Source organism: Cladophialophora immunda, assembly GCF_000835495.1.
Source record: "Cladophialophora immunda strain CBS 83496 unplaced genomic scaffold supercont1.6, whole genome shotgun sequence".
Lineage (NCBI taxonomy): Eukaryota > Fungi > Ascomycota > Eurotiomycetes > Chaetothyriales > Herpotrichiellaceae > Cladophialophora > Cladophialophora immunda.
Genome location: NW_015622546.1, coordinates 38,106 through 60,546, shown reverse-complemented (window position 1 = coordinate 60,546; position 22,441 = coordinate 38,106). Strand labels below are relative to the sequence as shown.

The 22,441-nt window shown below is 48.5% G+C and overlaps 7 protein-coding genes across 7 annotated transcripts; 2 read left to right on the top strand and 5 right to left on the bottom strand.

The window, feature by feature from the left end:
* Positions 1-202: 202 nt before the first annotated feature.
* PV07_09689 (uncharacterized protein) lies at positions 203-1,033 on the top strand (the record flags this gene model as incomplete). The annotated part of the gene is made up of 2 exons (XM_016396967.1): positions 203-876; positions 931-1,033. The coding sequence occupies 2 exons, from the start codon at positions 203-205 to the stop codon at positions 1,031-1,033; spliced, it is 777 nt and encodes a 258-aa protein (XP_016244158.1).
* Positions 1,034-3,006: 1,973 nt separating this feature from the next.
* Positions 3,007-3,773, bottom strand: PV07_09688 (uncharacterized protein). The gene has a single exon (XM_016396966.1). It carries the CDS (start codon positions 3,675-3,677, stop codon positions 3,108-3,110), a length of 570 nt encoding a protein of 189 aa, XP_016244157.1. The 5' UTR covers positions 3,678-3,773; the 3' UTR covers positions 3,007-3,107.
* A 2,692-nt stretch (positions 3,774-6,465) lies between these two features.
* PV07_09687 (uncharacterized protein) lies at positions 6,466-7,254 on the bottom strand (the record flags this gene model as incomplete). The annotated part of the gene is made up of 1 exon (XM_016396965.1): positions 6,466-7,254. The coding sequence occupies one exon, from the start codon at positions 7,252-7,254 to the stop codon at positions 6,466-6,468; it is 789 nt and encodes a 262-aa protein (XP_016244156.1).
* A 1,013-nt stretch (positions 7,255-8,267) lies between these two features.
* Positions 8,268-10,052, top strand: PV07_09686 (uncharacterized protein; the record flags this gene model as incomplete). Its single annotated transcript, XM_016396964.1, has 4 exons — positions 8,268-8,386; positions 8,449-8,874; positions 8,929-9,668; positions 9,733-10,052. 4 exons carry the CDS (start codon positions 8,268-8,270, stop codon positions 10,050-10,052), a joined length of 1,605 nt encoding a protein of 534 aa, XP_016244155.1.
* A 947-nt stretch (positions 10,053-10,999) lies between these two features.
* PV07_09685 (uncharacterized protein) lies at positions 11,000-13,107 on the bottom strand (the record flags this gene model as incomplete). The annotated part of the gene is made up of 4 exons (XM_016396963.1): positions 11,000-11,848; positions 11,900-12,151; positions 12,221-12,743; positions 12,797-13,107. 4 exons carry the CDS (start codon positions 13,105-13,107, stop codon positions 11,000-11,002), a joined length of 1,935 nt encoding a protein of 644 aa, XP_016244154.1.
* Positions 13,108-13,783: 676 nt separating this feature from the next.
* PV07_09684 (uncharacterized protein) lies at positions 13,784-14,851 on the bottom strand (the record flags this gene model as incomplete). The annotated part of the gene is made up of 1 exon (XM_016396962.1): positions 13,784-14,851. The coding sequence occupies one exon, from the start codon at positions 14,849-14,851 to the stop codon at positions 13,784-13,786; it is 1,068 nt and encodes a 355-aa protein (XP_016244153.1).
* A 4,922-nt stretch (positions 14,852-19,773) lies between these two features.
* Positions 19,774-21,850, bottom strand: PV07_09683 (uncharacterized protein; the record flags this gene model as incomplete). The annotated part of the gene is made up of 7 exons (XM_016396961.1): positions 19,774-19,977; positions 20,041-20,111; positions 20,185-20,236; positions 20,323-20,663; positions 20,732-20,811; positions 20,874-21,531; positions 21,595-21,850. The coding sequence occupies 7 exons, from the start codon at positions 21,848-21,850 to the stop codon at positions 19,774-19,776; spliced, it is 1,662 nt and encodes a 553-aa protein (XP_016244152.1).
* Positions 21,851-22,441: the final 591 nt, after the last annotated feature.

Here is a 22,441-nt window from a genome sequence, read left to right as displayed (position 1 = left end):
AAAAATCCCCGAGTAGCTGACCTGTGTGTACCAGTTGAAACCACGTCTCTATTCGGTTTCGGAGGACATGTGCCCTTACTCGCTCCGTCTGTAATTCACCACTACCTATCTTTGGGGCCGCCCACAATCCCTTTGATACTACCTGTTCTATTGGTGGACCACTTTCTACAGTCGATGCTCGAACACTCTGCATAGGTTCAGGATGGCTCCCGTTCACTCTCCACCGCCGACGAAATTTGCGAAGCTCTCCTTTCCCGCCCCAAGGGTGGTTCTAGTCACGATGTCGCGACCTGAGAAATTGAATTGCATTTCTGCGGCGGATGTTGTCGAGATGACTAGCGTCTTTCGCTGGTTTGACGACGAACCCTCTCTCTCGGTCGCCGTTCTTACTGGTGCTGGGCAAAAGGCATTTTCGACCGGCGCCGATTTGAAGGAATGGCAAGAAAAAGCATCTGCTGCAGGTGGAAAGCCTGGTGCGGGTCCCGGCGACGTCCCTGGAGCCGTTCCATTGTCCAACCGTGTGGGGAAGAAGCCAGTGATCGCCGCTGTCAATGGAATGGCTCTAGGAGGAGGTTGTGAAACTATCATGAATTGCGATCTGGTAGTCGCAGCCGATACTGCTGTATTTGGATTGGTAGAGGTGAAGCGAGGCGTTGCACCATACGCTGGTGTTCTTCCACGGCTGATACGGACTCTTGGCTTGCAGAGAGCAAGCGAAATGGCTTTGACAGGGAATTACTTCTCTGCCCAGAAAGCAATGGAATGGGGTTTCGTTAACAAGGTTGTTCCACAAGAGGATGTCGTTAATGAGGCAGTGCGGTATGCCAAAGTTATCGCTGAAAATAGTCCGGATTCCATTATCTGTACAAGAGCTGGGTTAAGGCAGGGGTGGGAAACTGCAAGTGTCGTGGAAGCAACTGCCATAACTAGGAGAAACGAATGGGCTGAACTGCAGAAGGGAGAGAATATTCTCGAAGGCCTGAAGGCGTTCAAAGAGAGAAGGCCACCTGTATGGTCACCCTCAAAGTTGTAGTGTCTCACAGTCATGATTGTCGTATATTGGTTGACGGGCAGATTATGAGGTAGCTACAGAGAAAAGGGAGCGCTTGTAGCCTGTTTAAAAATGGTCTTTCGACAATGCTTACGCAAATGAATGCATTTTGGTGATATAGTTACGCCATGTAAGTGGCATCGATCCCTACTCTCTGATCTTCCTAGTTTTTGATAATCCACCAAGTTGTGCAGAGTAGCTTTATGAAGGACATTCACCCTCGTATTCACCAGCCTGGCTAGACCACTTGGATTGATTCTCTTTCAACTGTACGTCTGCCCAAGCCTGCATAGCGACGGCTTGCAGTGCACGACCAAAGGAGAAGGTGAAAGCCCATCGTGCTGCCTTTGAGTTCGATTGTTTCTTTTTATTGATGGCATTGAGGAACGAGATTGAGTCAGAGTCGCAGAGGCCCCCAGAGTGAAAGACGATAGATGTACAAGCGGTGGGACAGTTTTGCTCAGGACATGTACGGTAGCCTCAGCGACCTGTTCGGGAGTTACCTTTTGTACAGATTTATCTCCTGGGACCGCTATGGAAGCCTTGAAGAGCAACCCAGCGAGATCAAGTTTATGCAAAGGCGACCGCTCGAGAATTGTGGGGTGAGCAGCTATATGAGCCTCCATCGAGCACTCCAGCGACTGATCGTGTGCTATCAACACTTCAGGCTCAACGATTGGGACGAGGCCAGCCTGCTGCGAGGTGGCGGCATATCTTGCTAGCACCTCAGCGTTGTCCATAATGGCAAGGAGTCACGACGTGGAAGGCGAGACAGTATAGGTACAGCGCCATTTACTGAAGCGAGCGCCTCTCTCGTAATATTGCTTGCATCTGTCGAGTAAACCATCGAATCCCTGGGTAGTTGTTTCCTCTGGTGAAGTCCGCGGCAATGCCACAGTGCCCTTGTCAACTTTTATACCCGGGATGATGCCGCGTTCTTTGATAATACTGGCAAATGATTTTCCCTTGTACTTAAACTCGAGCTCGGCATTGCGTTTCATGAGAGTCTCTTCAAATGTGATTATACTAGAAATGTAGTTCTCAAACGGGCCATCGGCTGTGAACATGACATCTCTCCACTCACGGTGATTGGCTTTTGTGTTTTGCTTTTCCACCTTCCCCAGTCGCTTCTTGATACTGTCTGTGGACTCATCTGCGACCAACAAACCTTTGCCTTCAGCGCCTGTAGCCAGAGCAGTCTTGTGGAGTTCTTCTCCATATTCGAGTGGTATGGACGGCTGAAAATGTTGAGGCAAGAGCGACGCAGACCCGTGACCGGACATCTCTTTTTTATCCTACCAGGTAGGTGTAAATACTATGAGGATGAGAAATGAGGGTGGGTTGGGAGAGAAGTGAGTCTGAATACCTTCCACCAGTCCGGCTCTCCATAATGTGCAACGAGAATCTTTGTGGTCACAGCGACGTCCATACCCCATGTCATTACTAGAAACCTCCACATCTCCCCCGCAAATTATCCTGAAGGCATATTAGGCTCTTCTAATGACCGTAACCCTACCTTTGTGTCAGTTGTGCGGAGTCATTCCTACTGTCCGAATTGCCGTTTGGCGCGAACTGAAGTGGACCTCAAGTGTTTTATTGTACGACAGCTTCGTATTGGCCCGCTGGACTGCTATTCCAGATGTAGCGTATGTAGGGTGCATCAATAAGTCTTCTGATATTGTGCTCACATCTTTCGGAGCCAAATTGTTGGAATTACTGGTCTGTACCCGTCAGGTAGTCTGCAAACCAGTGCAAACCCAGAGTAATCGTATGCATCAATACCAACAAAACAACATCTAGCAGATTTTCCAGCTTTGGAGGCATACAAGTTCCGTAAAATAACAGCAATCTCTATGCTCCCGGATAAATACGCACAAAATGCTTGTACTGAGTACCGGCGAATGTTTTCGGACAGAAAATACGCAGGGTGTTTACTATGCCAGCATTTACCAAGGGAATAGCTTGTCTTTCATGTTCCTGAAATTGCTTGGATAAGGTGGTAACAAGTAGGATCCGTAAATGTTCCTGAAACACTGTCCTTCGCCGACATCCATATTCAAAGTCCGGCAGCTTTCTTCAAATGCTCATCGGATGCGTATTTGGCGATCAGGTCCTGCTTCACTATCTCAACCTCGGAACCTTTAGCTGCGATTAATGCATCCAGCCTCGCCTTTGCTTCTCCAACGTACATGGTATTGGTAAGATCCCCAAGTACCGAATAGAATGTTGCGCCACTCTCAGTCTCCGGTGAGCTGAACTGAGTGTAAACGCCATCTGCCTGTGTGCCGCGCATAATGAGAATCATTCTCTCGAAACCAATAGTGCCGGGGCTCATCACGACATGGACGCGAGAATGCTCATTGACTAGGAATTTGTGTAGCGTATTTGGTGGAACTGGTACAGCCTTCCCCACCTCGAGCTCGATTGGTTTGAAGTTCACCTCGTCCATATCTTCTGAAGTCCAAACAGTCATTGAGCCACTGACAAGAGTGAATGTCTCAGTGAAGTCGGTGTGATAATGCGATGGAGCTTTGGCACCAGGGGCTAAGTCGGAATCAATGACAGTACGTTTGCCGCCATTCGTCAAGGACGATTCGACAATAATGGGTAATTTGTCGGCGTTCATTGTTTGTACGCGGCTTGCTTTCTTGGACTGAAGTCAGCGAGAGCTCCTTCACGACGTGGTATGAAACCTAGAGATCGAGGTAGCTCTAGTTTAACGGGGCACAGAGCTCAAAGAAATTTTTTGCATGAAGAATATCCAGTCATTTATAGACGCAACTGGGCGACCCCCAGTTCATTCTCTACCATGTTGTATAGCACACTAAAATCTGACCGATCACGCTGAAGTAAAGGCGCAGCAAGGACGAAGGAGGTTGATTGGCCGCCTACTCCGGTTGAGGGTAGGCCTTGTGATTGTGGACTGAGTAATCACGGGAATCCACCGTTCACTCAACCGGTACCCTTCATGCCTTGAGGAGGATGGCTTGTCGTGTTGCCGAACCGATCTCTTAGGGCACCCGGTCCAAGCATCAGCTAAGGCGGAAAGTGAGGCAATTGTGGCTGGGTCGCTTAGTCCTTCGGCACCCGAAGGCGAAAGGGATGGGTCGCTACAAGGTACGGGCTAGATATAGAGTACCCTATGAGAGACTGAGAGTACGCTCCATCAGTCTCGCTAGCCACGTGGGTATTGTAACGAACTTGAAAGGTGGGCGAACTGACGGCTGAGCAGAATACGGCCTACCGGCTGAGTTTCCGTTATGCTTCTGTATCATTACATACTTATCTAGCCCCATGCCTTACTGTGAAAGAGATGATCCTAACAATCTGATTGGGAGGCGAATCCAGTTGCAAAGTTGGATTATGGACATATTAGGATCTAGACTATTCTGGGATACTACACATACTCATGGCTTATTCTGCTTCGCTCCTACTCGTAAACTCAGCTCAGGACCCCTCGATTGTCAAGATCCTTTCCTTCACCGAGTTCTCCAATCGTACTCAGTAGAACGGCTCACATATATTAGACGCTATTATAAATTACGGGCCTAGCAAATCGTACTACTGCTCATGATACTGCTACTTCAGCTCCTACTGCTACTCTTTCTTATTTTCTCTTCTCTTAGGCCAAAGCTAAGCGTTGACTCCATCCAACATCATGCCCATCTAGGTATAAAAAGCCAAATGATGAACCACGGCCGCCGTACTGAGTCTTCCCAGCACATCCAACACTTTTGCCTAGAGTCAACTATGTAGCGAGCCAGGTCGCTTAATCTGCGCTTCATAATTCGTCCCGAAGGATATTTTTGAGCTCGGCAATGTCGATCCTACGGTTTCAGGCCACCCAAAATCAAGAGATACTAGTTGATGGCCGACTACGGAGTTTGATAAAGTACCGGACTTCACTGACCGTCCACAACTACCTCCTCGCCGCCACCATTATCAGTGCAGACATTTGTTCGAATGCCGCTCCCAGCAAATCCACAGGCCAACCGGGCTTGCAAGGCATGCCAACTCGGTGAGATATGTTCAAAGCCCTGGGTGTGAGTGGGCACATATTCTCTCAGGTGTGTGATCAAAGCCTCGAAGCCCACAAGGCTTCCAATGTGCTGGAAATGCTTCTGAGGAGGCTTGAGGTGGGAGCGCTTCCTGCTCATGCTTCTAGGGATCAATTGCCACTACCACAAACAGCGTCATCCGGAGCGAGAAGTAATAGTTACATTATCAATCCGGCTTCAGTGCATCGCCAGCCCTCGCTCAGGATATTCGCCGATATTCCCGCAACTTCTTCCAGACCCATCAGCGTGACAGCAAATCCTTATACCACGTTACATCAACGCTGCCAACATTCTGTGCAAGCTTTTCAACCTCTAGAGAGATCAGGACAAGCGAGATCTTTAAGCCTAGATGGCTTCTCCACCTGGCCAGAATCTGATCTGTCACCGTCTTATTTAAGATCCCAGATCTTTCGATATCATCATTTTTTGTACGTCGGGATCATTCGAGTATCCATATGGTCAGTCATTTTTCCCGATTGCCACATATCTAAGATTATATTAGTACTCTGCAGTCTGAGCCAAAAGATGGTAACTACATCAGCAGCTCGTTCGACTTTTCTAATCAGACACCCTTTCCAACACCAATGGCTCTAAGTGATCCAGTCTCTACACTTTGGAGCCTTAACTCTGGAAGTCAAGGGGGATTCCACACATACTAATAGCGAGGCAAATTCTTGTTACGAGTCGTTTAAATATATAAGGTGGCACAAGTGAAATCCGAAATGGTATACTTGGGCTATGTGAGAGCTGGATCGCCTTGGATTCTAGTGATGTAGCTACCATGAGCAGGCTGTTTGATGCTTATCGTGCATCCTTATGCAATGAAATGGCCTGGATGCGGATTTACCTTTGTTTGCGTATTTCTCTATTCATTATCAATATGGATATCTTCGTAGAAGGATGGGGTTCTACCCTGAATCTGCACTTGCTGGGGAGTAATTTGAGACTGTGACCTTGCTGCTTTGCTCAAGCACTAGGTCACCTGGCTCAACTTCGGCCCAGCCTCATCGTGATCTGCTCAGCCTCCTGAGACAGTTGCTTATTATTCTCATCGACTGTAATATTACACTTTTCCTAGTATTCGGTCTACCTCGAGCCGCTTCCGTGTTACCTGACGAAATCAAGCTCCTTAATCAACGTCCCTATGTATAGGTATGGAGAGTAGCAAAGCGTGCAAGATATGTGCAGTGACTTTGAACGGTCTGTTCATGTTGGAAATAATGAATTGGCTAATAAGAGAGTGTAAGCCATCCAAAGGGATGGGACATGGCTTCCTGCGAGTGCACACTCAAGCTAGTGATATAGAATGGTACACTGGCAGCTCTTCAAATCGGCATAGCTATTGAAGCAAATCACTTAGACCATGGTAGATCCTCCGCCGACGGGCAGATACGCGCCGTTGATCCAGCCTGCTTCTTCTTCGCAAAGCATGGCAACTGCCCACGCAACTTCTTCGGGTCTTGCTACACGAGGAGCAACAGGCGTATCGTCGATATGAGGCTGCAAGAATTCTCTGAATTGAGGCGACGCTTCATAGAAACTCTGAGTGCCGGTAACGCCGGGGGCAACGGCATTGACGGTGCATCCGTATTTACGTGGAAGCTCTTTGGCCCATGACCGTGTCAAGGCGTCAATCATACCTTTCGTGCCAGCATACATACTCAAACCCGTGCCAGGTGAACGAGACGAGCCACTGCTGATATTGACAATGCGGGAGTTCTCACGCGAGAGCACTTTAAGCACCGCTCGCGTAAGGAGGTAGGTTCCCCGGCTATTTATATCTAGCATTTTCTGCATTATGCTTAGGACTTTTGCGTCGTCGGGATCGTCGATGTTATGTGCTAGTGCCACACCCGTGTTGTTGACAAGGATGTCGATTCTGCCAAACGCAGCCGCAGCTTCTTTTGCCAGAATCTCAGGTCCTTCAACCGTCGACAAATCTGCCTTGATCGTAATTGAGTGAGAGTGCTTGTCGAGACTTTGGACTACTTTGATTGCATTGTCGCGTTCGCCATCGTATGGGTAGTTGACAATGACTGAGGCTCCACGTCTCGCCAGTTCTCGAGCAATAGCGGCGCCTATGCCGGGAGTACAAGAGCCGCTCACGAGTGCAACTTTTCCAAAAAGGGTTAAAGGTGCCGACATGGTGATGTGTGAAGCCCAGAGAAACGCCTTGTAGAGAAACGAGAAGGACCAATAATAGGTAAAATCGCAGCTTCAGTCCGGAGGAAAGCAAGTAACGTCTTGTGTATGACTATCGCGAAATAAGAACGAACCTGGGTCTCCCTTTCGCCAGGGCGATCAAATTTGAGTTTTAAGCAGACGAAGCACTGGTGTGTAGCGACTCCGCTCGCTATTACTATTACTTGTAAATAAATAGAGTCAGCCGGAATGAATGCGGAAGTACTGTTTCCGAGTGTGATGCAGGCTCGAGGTAAAGTTGAAAACAAGTCGGAAATTCCGCCAAAAAAAGTCCGCGGAATGCCACCGTTTTTGGAACCTTCTGTTTACGACCTCTCCAATCTACTGTGCATCTCCTCAATTATTCCTCGAACGTCTGAGTGCGCCGATAAGATTTCCCATTTCGACTTCGATAGAAGTCATTTTTCGAGCTTGTATTCAATTCCTTTCGCCTTCCAACCAACTCACTGAATTAACTCCGTCGAACGTATCTATCAATGTATCAGTCTTGGAGAGGCAGATAAGTAGTTTCTGTAGCAAGGCCGAACTTGGAGTCAAAGGTCAGGCATTCCGAACCAGACCTTGAATGCAAGTAGCTTTCCCTACTCTAATAGAGTGGCTGTCCAGGTTGTTCCGCTGGTATATTGTGGGCTGAAAGGGACCATTTCAATTCGCAGAAGTCAGAAACGGATAGTATACTTTCTCCATACTAGCCCCGTGGGGTTATATTCTACCAAGTCCAGATTCTGGAGGCTTTCTAGCCCGGGGCAGACCTTGTGGGATATGATTCCGTGAGTGGCGGCTTTCCTATCCCTTTCTGTGGTCTTATTCGAACTATAAGAAGGTGTCGCCCTACATCTACCAGCCCACTCCTCCCTACCTCACGGACCTCACCGTTAGCATCTCTTGTACTCGCTGTCCCCAACCTCTCTGACTTTATATTCATTTCTACCGAAGTGATGAAAATAGCTGCCACCATGGACAAGATATCAATAGATCACCAGATCCGTGGTACAAATCTTCTTCGCCATATGGAGACCAACGAAATTGTTCTCATTCCAGCGCCGTCAGACGACCCAAGAGACCCTCTTCACTGGTTCGCGGTATCCCTTTGTGCAAGCCTTCTCGCAGAGCTTTGTTCTGACGCTACCATCATAGGCCTCAATGGTTCAAGGCCTACATCGCCATCCTAGTTTGCTTCGCCCAGTTCTTCGGCAATTTTGTGCTTGGTGGACCATCTATCGCCATCGTGCTCCAGGCTGAGCAGTTCGGCGATCATATCCCCAAGCATCTTGCGCACTGGATCGGCCAGGCGTCATACTTCATTACAGTGTCATCACTTCTAGCAGGCTTGGCGAACATTTTCTGGGTTCCCATCATGACCAAGTACGGCCGCCGCCCAGTTTATGTGTTCAGCCTAGTTCTAGTCTGTGCGTCCAGCGTGTGGTGCGGCTGTGCAAAGGCCTATGGAGTAGAGCTTGCTGGAAGAGCTATATTAGGATTCGCTCTTGGTGCAGTAGAATGTGTTGCTCCTTGCACCTTGGCCGACATCTTCTTCCTGCACGAACGAGGATTCTGGATAAGGTAGGTCCACACTCTCCGATCTAGCTGCAGCTTGCAAGCCTGACTGCTTCACAGTATATACTTCGCAGCGGTTAGTATGGGCATCTCTGCCGGTGTTGCCCTCAGTGGCCTGATCACCATTGGCCTTCCCTGGCCATACATCTACTGGATATTCTTGGCATTCAACGGGTTTATCACGATCCTTGTCGCCTGTACATTCCCCGAAACCTTTTTCCATCGCTCCGCACCATCGTCTTCGGCGACACAAATCGTCGCAATAGAGGCCGTGTCAGATGGCGCAAAGCAGATCACACCGGCCATCGACAATCCAGAAATCACGGAAACAGCTGCACCGTCACAGAAGGTGTCCCCACTAAGTGATCTAAGAATTTTCCATGGTCCCAGAACCAGTGAGAGTCTTTTCAAAATCTTTTGTCGTCCTCTGCTACTCGTTGTCATCCCAAGCGTGTTATGGTACATAGCAGTGATGGCCGTCAATATTGGAGGGCTTATCATACTCACCACTACCGCGCCCGCAGCGTTCCCGGAGTACTACAGTTTCGTCACTTGGCAAGCTGGACTAACTTTCTTAGCCGCCGTGATTGGTGGATTTTTGGGTGTGGCGGGCGGTGGATACTTCCAGGACAAATTCGCCGATTATCTCACTAGGCGCAACCGTGGCATTCGAGAAGCCGAATTCATACTGCCAGCTATGGTCATTCCCACAGTCACTGGTGTGCTCGCTCTCGTTCTCTACGGAGCTGGCATTCAACAGCGGTGGCATTGGATTATCCCCACCATTGGTATCGGACTGCGTGAGTCTCCAATTTCCAAACTTTCGCTATTTTGTGCATAGAAATTAACCATAAACTGCGACAGAGTCATTCGCCCTTGTATGCTGCTCTGGTATCTCGATGGTGTATTGCATCGAGTCATATCGACCCATCGCGGGAGAGATTGTTGTCTGTGGCCTCAGCTACAAAGCCTGTTTGGCATTCTTACTTTCTTTTTATGTGAATCCCTGGCTCGCGAAGGACGGATATCAAACAACCATGGGAATCATCGCGGCTCTGCTAGGATTTGTTCAGTCACTTGCTCTCGTCTTTTATTTCTGCGGCAAAACACTTCGCAAAGCAACGGAAAATTGGAGAGTACTTAGGTTTATCGCCTGGCCTGCTGATCGCGAAGTAGGTGAATGATTCCGTGACTAAGTAATGGAATCCCAACAGATAGTTTCAAGTGATCGAGTTGTAAAATTGATAAGTCTAAGGGATTTTCTTGAAGAATTGGAGTGGGGATGACCGCCCCCGGAGACTCTGACCTTGTCTCAACTCACACTCGGAATGCACTTAATCCATTTTGTGAGTTTATGCAGAATGAGATCAATTTAAATGTGCAGAAGGATTAACTATATAAACGTGAATTTCTTGTCTATTCTGATTCTGGGCTCAATTTATCATCGGGATTTTGACTCTCCTCCTCAATCTAAAGCTTGAACTACAATAGCTATCAGCATCTTGATTATTTACGCTATAAAGATGACCCAGAGCACCCTCGATGGTGACCTTGCTCTTGTGGCTGGGTAAAAACCGAGATCAAAAGTTCTCTGAAGGCATATCGTCAAATGAAAGGGACGAACACCTTCGAAAATGTGTATGCATTGCAGTGGCGCCTCTCGGTCTTGGGTTCCAGCCGACACATGTATAATAGTAGGTGTATTGTTAACTCTTCTGAACAGAAATTACAAGTGTGTGACTTGGTAGGACGAAAAGGCGTGTGTATGTGACATACATATACCTAACGTGGTTGAAGAATGCCAAAGAAGTGGACTTCAGTTGGGAAGGGAAAGCTCAAAAAAGATCTACTTCAAAAGGGGAGTGAAGAGGCCTACTGCTTTATATCCAAGGAAAAGGCCAATGTTGGAGTCAATGAGAACATAGGTATTAAGATGGCTGCTAGGATAAGCTTAAGTAATTTCCATTCTTGTTCTGAGAATGTGATATACCAGATTGAAACTTTCGAAGCTTGTCAATCCGGCCTTGCACCAAACCCCGGTGTGCGATATCGGAGGATTTTGGTTTCCGTAGGGCGTTTTTGAATTCAGAGTGGCAAAAAGATTTGTTTAACCAAAACCATATTCAATTTCTCAGTTTTGAGTAGAGCCCTCTCCTGGCGAATGACGCTGATTTGCATCGACCATAAGTGCACAACCAAGCAACCCCAAGTCGTGAGTTGGGTCTGGAGGTGCCGTAGTTTCGATGAGGGAGGAACCCTCATCCCACCACCTATCCCCAAAATCCATCAAAGAAAATGAATCCATATCCAGTTCACTGAACTGTGGGTCAAAGTTGAGATTGATGGTCTCAGAACGTTGTTGTTTGAGGACATGGCAGTATTCTTTCAAAGTTTTCAAATCAAACCAGCTGTATTGTGAATTTGGTGACGAACGAGACGAATTATCAATAAACCTGATGGCATCTTGCAAGGATACGTGATAGAGGTCTTGGTCCGAAGGGGACAGAGCGGGGAAGATTGAGGTTATCACTGCCACGGCGGACATGACAAAATAAACGAAGAAGGAATGGAAACCTCGAGGGAAACAGCCACGGTTCCGAATCCCACAACAGGCAGAAATTGTGTCTTTGGCGAGTTTCAGAGCAATATCCGCCGTGTCTCGGTGGTCCCTTGCGTTCTGAGCAGAACTTATTTGCTCCTTGCGCAGGGCCATTCGTAAGTGGTTGACTCTGGCATGAAGCATGGTTTGCAGAATGGCGAGAGGACGCTCAGTTGTTCGCCGCTCCAGAGGAGCTGTCTTGGTCCTTTGCTGGAGTAGTAACGTGAAATCGTCGCGTACCTCCCGAACCCTGGAGTCCAAATGCTGGGATTCATTCCGCCTTGAACCCTCGTTTGATGGTTTGCCGCCCATGATCCGAGAGGCGGCGAAGCATATCCGATAATACTCTACCATCGCCGATAGAAAGGGTTGAGCAGCTCCCTATTACAACGTGAGAAACACATCGTCGTACAACAATATGGGTGTCCTAACCAGCTCAAGACAGTCAGGATCCGGCTGATCTTCAGGTATTGAAACAGGCAGTCCCGTTGCTACACTGACTTGCCGGTCTAACACATTGACACAGCAGAAGAGAATCTGCCGGAAATCAGGGTTGTCGCGTCCTCCACCACGCCGCCCAATATGGCGTGTCTCATGAAGGCCTAGCTCCAGGCACATCCTAGTGACACGACTGATCAGGCGCCACGCCCTAACAATCTGCTCCCGATGTATTAAATAAATGGTCTGTCCAACGAGCACATATTAGTCTAGTTCACGGAAGGGGGGCTTCAGAGGTATCGGGTATAATACTACCGTAAGAGTAAGGAAAACCACGTCGTCGATTTCGGGGTCTTCGGCCACATTTCCTTCCATCATATCAACTTTTGGACCCTCTAAGCCTTTAGGTATTGATCCTTCTCGAACTCCCTTGAATAGCAATGCAACTTCAAGTAGAATTTTCAGAAGTTTGATACGTTTTTCACTTAGAATGTAGGGAAGAGGCTGCGCTGAAGAGACACAACCTAGCTCTGCGAGGTGAAATATTGTTTCGACAATATTTTTGACCGTACTCATCTCCACGCAAGGATAGATCGGCAAGATATAATCTTCGAAGAACCCGATCAGTTCATTTGTCTCAAAATGACCCAGTTCAATGACAGGCTCTGCGGCGGCCAGCCAGTCAGCTTCCGTGAAGCGCGCCGCGTCAACTTTGGAGCAGCTGTTGCATCCAGGCTCTGGGATGGTCGAAGGAGAGGTCAAGATACCTTCCCGGTGAAGCATACTCCCGGCAAGGTTAAAAACAGAGTGGTGGCCGCCCGCAGGGTCCTGAACGATCCTCCATCAGAAGTTAGCAAAGTAATGATTGTCAAAGGTACGTGATGCACCCACTTTTCACAGCACACCCGTGAGCGGCGGAGAGCAATCGGCCGCTGTACGTGGCAAGGTGACGGCGTTGACCGGTAAGGTTGACACTCTGGTTGGCAATCCACCTGGACGTCGAGCACGGAGGAGACGCGAAGAAGACCTTCCGTGACAGTGCCTGTGATCCCTCGGACCTCCCGAGGTCCTCTATCGCTCTCGTGGCCGAACGACGGCTGCGTTTGCGGCGAGGCTTGTTGTGCTGACCCCTCGCATCTCTGTCGCTGCACCAGAACGCTGTCATGTGGGTCGGCGTCGCCGTAGGTGCAAGCATTCCCCATGTTGTTACAACGTCCACAGGGGGTTTTACCATCACACTTTACCTTTCGTCTCCGACAAGCCCAGCTGCGAGGCAGTAGGATTAGTTTCATTCGAAACAAGTCGAGTCAGGTGGCCATACCAAGCGACCAGTGTGTACCTTGCTCGTTTGCGTTGTGGAATATCTGCAGCACTGTCTGCAATGTCTGACAAACGTTTCTTTTGACCATCTCCTGTGGCCGGCATATCTTCTTATGATTGCTGGCTTCGATCTGTGAATAATCCCTTTTGGAGGTGCTCATTGACTGAAACGATTGTGAGAAGAAGTGAAGTGAGGCATGGCGGTGTTCCGGGGACTCCGTGCTTAAGTTCGGCCTTAATTCCGCGTGCAATAGAGCCAGATCCTTGGCTAGCCGGACCAGAATTGTTTACAGTTTTCCTGGGGACCCCGCTGTCCCACATCTTGTCAGGTTGGCGGAGAAGCGAGAAGCCAGACCTGACCAACTCGATGCAATTATCTTTCACACTACGGTGACGCCGTCAGTGTAATCAGTGCCACTTAAGATCTAGGTGAGACGAGGTGGACCCTTTCGTGGCATAATGGCTTGGATAGTTGCAAGAGCATTTCAAATCAGTCATTCATCGCCAACCCAAAGACGCGTTGAGGTCTCACAAATTCTCATTCTATAGACTGGAACTTTAGAGGTTGAAGAGACGGCGAGCATTTTCGTAGCCGATGGCATTTCTCGTATTTTCATTGAATTGCAACCCATCAAACCAGTCAGCGGCATCTTCATTGCTTTCATACGGATAATCCACACTGAACAAAGTTCTCGCCTCACCCATCTCTTCAAGAGTGTTGCGCAAGGTGCTCTCACGTCGGACACCGGCCAAAGTAGCGTAGAATTTGTTCTGGAGGTAATACATCATGGACTCCTTGTAGGGTCCATTGGTTCCTCTGATGCCGATGGCCATGCGGTGGTCGATCCGATGCACGAGAAATGGTAGCGATTCGGCACAGTGACCTAGAATGATTTGTACTTTGGAGTAGCGATCGAGGATGCCCGAGCACATGATGCGGAGAGCATGACCAGCAGTCTCGACACCAAACCCATATGCCGCCTGAGCCAAGTTGGGATATGACACGTAAATTCGCTGTTGATCCAAGGGAGGAATTCGAGGGTGTAGATACAGCGGCACTCCCAGCTCGCTCAACTTGCTCCAAAACGGTTCACACTTAGGGTCATCCAGGTATTGCACATTGCTAACGTTCGTTTTGTCGATATTGGTAAATCCGTTGATGAGGACACCTTTTGCACCTAGTTGCTTGACCGAGCGCTCGAGTTCTTTGGCGGCTTCTTCTGGCTTCTGCATAGGCACCGAACAAAAGAAACCAAAACGGTCTGGGTGGGCCTTGACATAGAGATCATGGAGCGCGTCGTTTGTCTTTTGTGCGAGCTCCACCGCTCCATCAGCGTCTAGAATGCCTTCAATTCCCGGGCATGTGAGAGAAACGATAGCATAACTGATCCCACTTGCATCCATGGACTTGAGCCGCTTTTCGACATTGTTCAATCGGTCGTCAATATCTGCAAGGAATGGCGTATTGTACGGTGGAATGCCTCCCTTCGCGCCCACTATCATCGGTGTGGGAGGATGAGTGCCATGAGCAAGGAAGTATGGACTACCAACTGCTTCTTCCAATGCTATTTTGCCCTGGAGACGCTTGACTGCAATGGTCTCGGTAGTTATGCGATTGAGTGCCATGTCGAATCGACGAGTCAAGAGAGGGAACTGTAATCGTAGGCAGAATGCTGACGCAGGACAGACATTGATTTACATCTAGCCAAGTCAGGGTACATGACTTTGCTAGGGGGCTCTCAGAATGACTGAATACATCATTTTTAGTCTTCACGCTTTCCGTGACTGAGAGTCAAGGGCGGAACTTCCGAACGCCGGTGGAAGTGCGGTCGCTAGCGTTTTGGAGGGTAGGCTTGTTCGCCTATCCAAGTACAATCGCGCTCGCGCTACGACCTCAATCCCAGAACGCACGGGCTCATCGCCCAGCTGCTCTGCAGTAGTCTCGTTAGTCTCACGCTCTGCATACCTACAGAGGGCGTGAAGTTGAAACCAGTATATATCATTTCATTCCGTTGAGACCCGAAGGTCGTGTACGCCGGATTGGCTGCATACGAAAATTGATCGAATGGAGGGTGCCGGGATGTATATTTCAGGTTTCTACAATCCAGTTGCTTTCTTAAACAACGAAGTTTGAACGCAGTTGAAAAGGGAATTGTATCGGCTGGGATACCCACCTCAATCTGACGGTATACATATTTGGCTTTAAAAAATCACCCCCTTGGCTACTATTCTACATTTTCTAACTCCCATCACAAAGTCCCCCTTTCCTATCTTTCACTTTAATAATACATATCATCACCAACTGATCTGCTGAACAGACTCTGAGTTACGGAGTATTCAGTCCATACATTCCTCAAACATGACATCAAATCCCCCAGGAAAGTGCTGCTGCCATGGTGTTAAGCACGAGGGCACTGCCACAGGCAAGCTCTCCAAGCTGGGTGACTTTGAGATCTACACCATTGGGGAGCCCAGCGAATATGGAATTCTATTGTGCGTCCATTCTCAATACAACAGATCTGGCTTTGACTAACTTGTGCCAGCATCACTGACGTTATCGGCCATAAATTCATTAACGCTCAGCTCATTGCTGACCAATTCGCTGCCCACGGCTACTTCGTCTTGATGCCTGATCTCTTTGATGGCAACCCAGTTGAGCTCAACGCCCCCGAAGGTTTCGATCTCATGAAGTGGCTCAGCGGCGAGTACCACCCGAAGAAACGTGCGCACATCCCGCCCAACGTCGACCCTATCATTGAATCCTGTATTACCGAGATGAAGCAGAGTTATGGCGTCAAGGTCTGTGCTGATGTGTTCTCGTCAGTTTCATTGGAGATACTTCTAACTCCATCCAGAAACTTGGTGCGGTAGGCTACTGTTTCGGGGGCAGATATGTCATCCGACATCTCCAACCCGAACAGGGCAAAGTGGACGCTGGCTATGTCGCCCATCCATCTCTCGTGCAGGATGACGAGATCAAGGCTCTAAGAGGCCCGCTCTCTATAGCGGCCGCCGAGACTGACAACATCTTCCCTAACGGATTGCGGCACCACACCGAGGACGTACTCAAGGAGCTAGGATACCCCTACCAGATCAATTTGTACGCAGCCGTTGAGCACGGTTTCGCGGTGCGGGTCGATCCGAGTAAGCGCAAGCTGCAATATGCAAAGGAGGCGGCGTTCTTGCAAGCTATTCAGTGGTTCGATGAGCACTTGAGGGGGAAGGCGTCAACATCTAACTAAGTGCATCTCAACGTGACGAGGGGCTGTTGGAGCAATGGAGGTAGGTCGCTACCTTTTGATCAGGAGTAGATCTTATGTGTACCGGAAGTACCCTAGTGATCACGTACGGGTACAACGAAGTAGAAATCGAGGCTTCGGCCTAAAGATCCTTAGATTGAGAATCACCTCTACAAGACTATGCCCGGGGAGTGTTGTCGGGAATCTCTACCTCCCAAGTAGACCTTGATCAATTCCAATAGAGAGCTGCTCTACCGCGCTTAAAACAAGCAAAATCGAATAAAACTGCGTCCATCTCACTCTTGCTCAGCATACCTCGCCTGCAGAAACTCACATAGAGTTTTTCGTGTGATAGAATTGGAATATATTGGTCGAATGGTAGAATTCTTCACATCCCTTGACCCAAGCCGTCATCCCGGTCCTGGTAATGTTATCTCTTTCATGAACATAGACATAAATGAAGAAGAACGGAAATGCCGCGCATTCGGAACTCGATGGGAACCGGGACAAAGCTCTCACCCCCTTTCTTCAGGTGGCGTTCCGCACGGAAACAGTGTCCCACCCCTTTCCAACTTTCGACCATGCAGGGAACTATTCTACCAATCCAGTGGAGATTCAGGAGATTCCGCAAAGAGGATCGGAATTCTCAGGTGGGCAGGAACCGCTGTGCGGGTTGTTGTTGGCCAAGGATAGCATTCCCAAGGTAGGCTGAATGAGAATGTGGGGCGGAACTGCCGGCCTTGCTTGTTGCACGATTTGGTGTCAAAGAACAATATAAAAGATCGAGTCTAAATTGAATGTCACCTTCAATATAGAAAATCTGTGTTCATTTCATTGTCATCTTCTCAACATAAACTACAATTCTTCGAATCAAGCGGTTCTACATACCATGGGTGACGCCGGTGACGCTAGTACGCAGCCAGAAGGGGTGGATTTTGTCGCGATGGCGGAGAGTGTCAAGAACAATAAGTACTATCAGAACTTCCAGCCTAAATGCGAAGTGGAAAACATCTCTATGGGCGACCCTGCCAACAGGAGGATTCGTATCATCAACGTCGGGACCGGTATGGCAAGCATTAACCTGGCGTACTATCTCCACAAGCATTGTCAAAATTTTGAGCTCACAATGTTGGAGAAAAGCGGCGAACTTGGCGGAGTTTGGAACCTCAATCGATACCCTGGTCTAACCTGTGACCTTCCATCGCACGCCTACCAGCTGTATTTCGCACCAAACCCCGACTGGCCACAGTTCTTGAGCCCGTACGTTGTCCCCAACCGACATGCTGATACCTACGGCTAACAGTGCTATCCTACAATAGTGGCGCCACGATCCTTTCATATTTCAAAAAAGTATGCGAGGTCTTCAATCTGCAGCGATACATGAAGTTCAACAGCGAAGTACTAGGGGCACGATGGGATCCGAAAGGGGTATGGGTAGTCCAGATTCGCCATAGCAAGCCCGATGGGACATCCGAAACATATGAGCAAGAAGCAGAACTTCTAGTCAACAACTCTGGAAATCAACACAAGTGGGGTTGGCCGGATTTTGAAGGGTTGGACAAGTACAAAGGCAAGGTATGTGCACTCGAACTCTGGTAACTATGTTTGCACGCGCTGACAACGAAAGCTCATTCACACGGGTGGATGGGACAAGGATTTCTGGGAAGAAGCCTGGAAAGGCAAAAAAGTCGCCGTCATTGGAAACGGCTCGTCCGCTGTCCAAGTAGTCCCAGCAATGCAGGTACGTCGTGTGTTCTTCTCTACGCCTCGGAATGATATCTAACTGTGCGGAATAGCCACATTGTAAAGAGATGAAGGTTTATTGCAGGACACCTGCATGGTTTACGCCCCATCTGTATGGCCATGGAAACTTCTATTGTAAGGTCACTGACCATCTGATCCCAGTGCGGAAATATTGACGAGAAAGCATAGACACCGATAAGCAACGTCAAGAATTTCGCCAGACCCCAGAGAAAATGATTGAACATATGAAAAGCATTGAGAATGACTTCAATAACATCTTTGCTGTTTACTACAATGGTAGCGAGGCTCAGAGACGTGCTATTGAAGGGTGTGGGAAACACATGAGCTCTATTATCAAGGACAAGGCACTTCTGAAAGGTGAGGAGAAGTCCAGATTTACGTGTGTTCCCTTCTGAATAGAAATGCAGCTCTTCTACCTAGATTTGCTCCTGGATGTCGCAGAATAAACGTCGGAGAGGGTTTCCTTCGCGCTGTACAAGAAGAAAACACCGAGGTCATCTTCAAGGGCGTCAAAGGACTGACAGAAACGGGTGTAATAGACGCAGATGGCGTCGAAAGAGAAGCTGATTGTGTAGTGTGTGCTACAGGTATGTCAACCGCAGAATTCAAACATTCTCTAGACCAACAGTCTTGTGACTATAGGCTATATAGTTGATCTCGCACCCACCTTCGATATCGTTGGAGCCGATAGTGTTTCGCTGAAAGAGAAATTCCGCGAAACGCCGGAGTCATACCTTGGTGTTGCCATACCTGGGTTTCCCAACTACTTCTTCGGTATCGGTCCCTACTGGCCAACCGCTAACGGTCCTATTACTGTTGGTCTCATTGGAGGGGCAAATTACGTCGTCGCTGCCGTCAAGAAGCTCCAGCTCGAAACCACCATAAAGTGTTTGACTCCCACAAAGGAAGCAACAGAGGAATTTGTGGACCATGCTCAGTCGTGGGTCAAAGGAGCAGCTTGGTCTGGCGACTGCTCTAGCTGGTATCAACTTAAGTCTGGTCCACTGAAGGGTCGGATTGCTTCAATCTGGCCGGGAATGACGCTCCATTATGCAAAAGCTCTGGCCGTGCCCAGGTGGGAGGATTATAAGATCGAATACTTTGAGGGCAAAAACGGCCATCCAAAGAACCGCTTTGCCTACCTAGGTAATGGGACGTTGAAAGAAGCCTCGGACGGAAGCGGCGGTGGCACTGCTCACATCAGTCTTGATGGGATAGATCCAGTATGGGCGAATGCTGTTGGAATCGAGATGCCTGTCTAGAGGGTCACTTGTCATCCCACAATTGTCGAAAGGCATACTATGCAGAAAGAGTAGAGGGAGAGGGAGAAAATGAGAAAGAGATAAAGAGTATTGAAAGTAGTTAAAAAGGTTTCCGGCTTCGGTCTTCTTTAGCGTTCCTGAAGCCGGACCCTAATGTCTTGAAGATGTGGACAGCCGACGAAGAAGACGTAGCTTGCAAGCACACGAACTGGTCGTTTTCCGATTTTTAACGACAAGGGGATCCAAAATAAATTCTTTGTCAAACGTTAGTCAATCCGTACTATCAATACATGGCATCCTTAATCCGTACTCCAAGACCAAGAAGGACTTGCATCGTGATTAGGTAGCTACTTTGAGTGGTCGAGACGTCGAATCTTTCAATAACCTTGGTCAATCCGGGCGTCAAGGCGGTGAGGCTGTAGTTGGATAAGAACACGGAGAAGGAAATACCGGCAAAGGCCATGTGCTTTCTCCATACACTCCAAGTCTAGGGCGATCAGTTACACCAGCCTATCAATCTAGTATTCTAGGTGGGGTAAATCGAACTTACCAGCGGGTCCTTTGGATCGTTTGTTGGGCGTGGAATCAACAGCCGACCGATCACATTTCCATCTTTGTCCTCTTGGAACAAGTGAGACGCTTGGACTTGGCTATTATGGATGTGATGGACAGTCAGGTGGTCAGCCATACCCACTTTCTTTGATACCTCCAAATGGACTTTCAGCAGCGGAGCTGTTGTCTGTGTTCTGATCATTCTGGTCAGTAATGCTTAACAAAAAGTGTGTATGATCGACGCTGGAGAGAAATGACGAGCTGGATATGTTGTACTTACCAGTCCAATCATGCCTGCCTCCAAATTCTCCAGCATCCTGAACAATCTGTCGACATTTTTGGTAAATGCATAGCTGGCAAGGCCCATACTGGTGCTATTGGCCCATTCCGCAACTTGCTGTTCAGTCTCAAACTTGAATAAGCCAAGGACAGGGCCAAAGGTTTCTTCCTGGCTAATGAGTGAACCTTGTTTCGCGTTGATTAAGACGGTAGGGTCGAAGAAATATCCCGAAGTAGGCTCACTGAGTCCAGCAACTTCGTCTGTTAGAGCCAAATTATGTGCTTTTCCCGTGCCAAATGCTAGAGTGCTAGAGTTGCTCCGTTCTTCACTGCGTCCGCAACCTGTACCTCAGCCTTGATCAAGCCTCTCGGAGTCGTAACTGGACCCAGAGTTGTCCCTTGCTGTGCACCATGTCCGACCTTCAGTTCTTTAGTTTTAGCAATGAGCAATGCTGCAAACTCATCGTATACGCCAGCTTGAACGTAAACCCTGTTAGCCGTAATACAAGCCTGTCCTGCATTGCGCCATTTCAAAGCCATCAAGTGTGTCACAGTTGCTCCAGATCAGCATCATCGAAGACGATAAAAGGACAATTTCCTCCCGATTCGAGGGTGCACTTTTTGAGTCCTTTCGCGCAGAGACTTGCCACAAGCTTTCCCACACGCGTACTGCCGGTGAAAGTGACCTTCTTAACCAGTGGGTGTAACATCAAGGCCTCCGATAGGCTAGGTGTGCTCTGTAGACTGGTAGTCAAGACGTTGAAGACTCCTGGCAGGAACCCTGCTTTCGATGCAAGGTAAGATAGTGCGAGACATGTAAGGGGTGTTTCAGGGCTTGTTTTGAAAACTATAAGACATCTAGCGGCAAAGACAGCGCCAGCCTTCCGTAGAACCATAGCTACAGGAAATTTCCACGGCACCAAGCCCACTGCCACACCAATGGGTTGCTTGACTGTCAAGACACGGCGACTTGTGTTTGCAGGGATATACAGGTCCCCCTGGATACGCTCCGCTTCTCCAGCGTACCACCATACAAAGCTGAGTGATAAGTCTAACTCGCCATGCGACTCTGCCAACGGTTTGCCGGTTTCATATGTTAGAATGATCGTGAGGTCATCCTTTGAGACAGCAATCAATTTATGCCATTTGAGAAGAAGCTGTGCGCGTTTTCGTGGAGAGATCTTGCTGTATTTATAGAATGCTCTGTAGGCTGACTACACGGCCACGTTGACATCTTTGGCCGCACTATCAGGGCATGATGCAAATGCCTTACCGGAGCCAGGATCAATGACCGCAAAACGCTTCCCGCTTTTGGCTTCCACCCGTTTGGCGTCAATGTATGAGTGTTCCCTGAGAAGTTCTGAGTTGTTCAAAGTGAAGGGCAGACTGTACTCGGACTTAGTATTGATGGTCACTATGTTGGATGTTTTACGCCTTTTGTGTACTGGTGCCAGATTGGTGATAGGTGGGTTGGGAAGTCGATATCTCCTAGTAGTCAAGTATTGAAGGACTGTCGTGCTTCGTCCCATCCGTTCAACGTATACTTATCTTCAAGAAGCTGTAACAGCAATGGATCTCTCGCCCCTCAAAGCTCGCTTCTTAGCCTTTAAGTATCGATACCGCCCTCTTCTGCTATATATGTTGGCGTCGATAAAACCTAACGACCGTGGAGCGAGTAGTCATTATGAGGATCAGGTGGATCAACGGAGTTAATTAAAAGCATTTCGATTATAAAGTTCAGCTGGGGTAGGGCCGAAGGAAGTATAGACAGGACATTTCCAAGCCTTTCGGTTGACCAAGGAGTGATTATCGGACAATGGTAATGCATTGTACAGACACTAGTAATGTTTGGTGCGGAGTCGCCATGAGGTCGCTCTCAGAATTTCTCCTACATTGACAAATGTAACCGCGTTAGGCTTTATGATACTGAGCACAGCGTACTCTCAATCTATCAGTACAAATCAGAATCCTTTGGGGGTCAGAAGTGTAGTAGCTACTGCAGGCTCAATATCCCGAATAGAATCCGAATTATAGTCGAATTCCCCGAATTCGTTGGGGCAGTCTACGCTACTCTCTTAGCGATCTCTCAACCGGTGAGGTATTCAAGCTAAGTATTATCT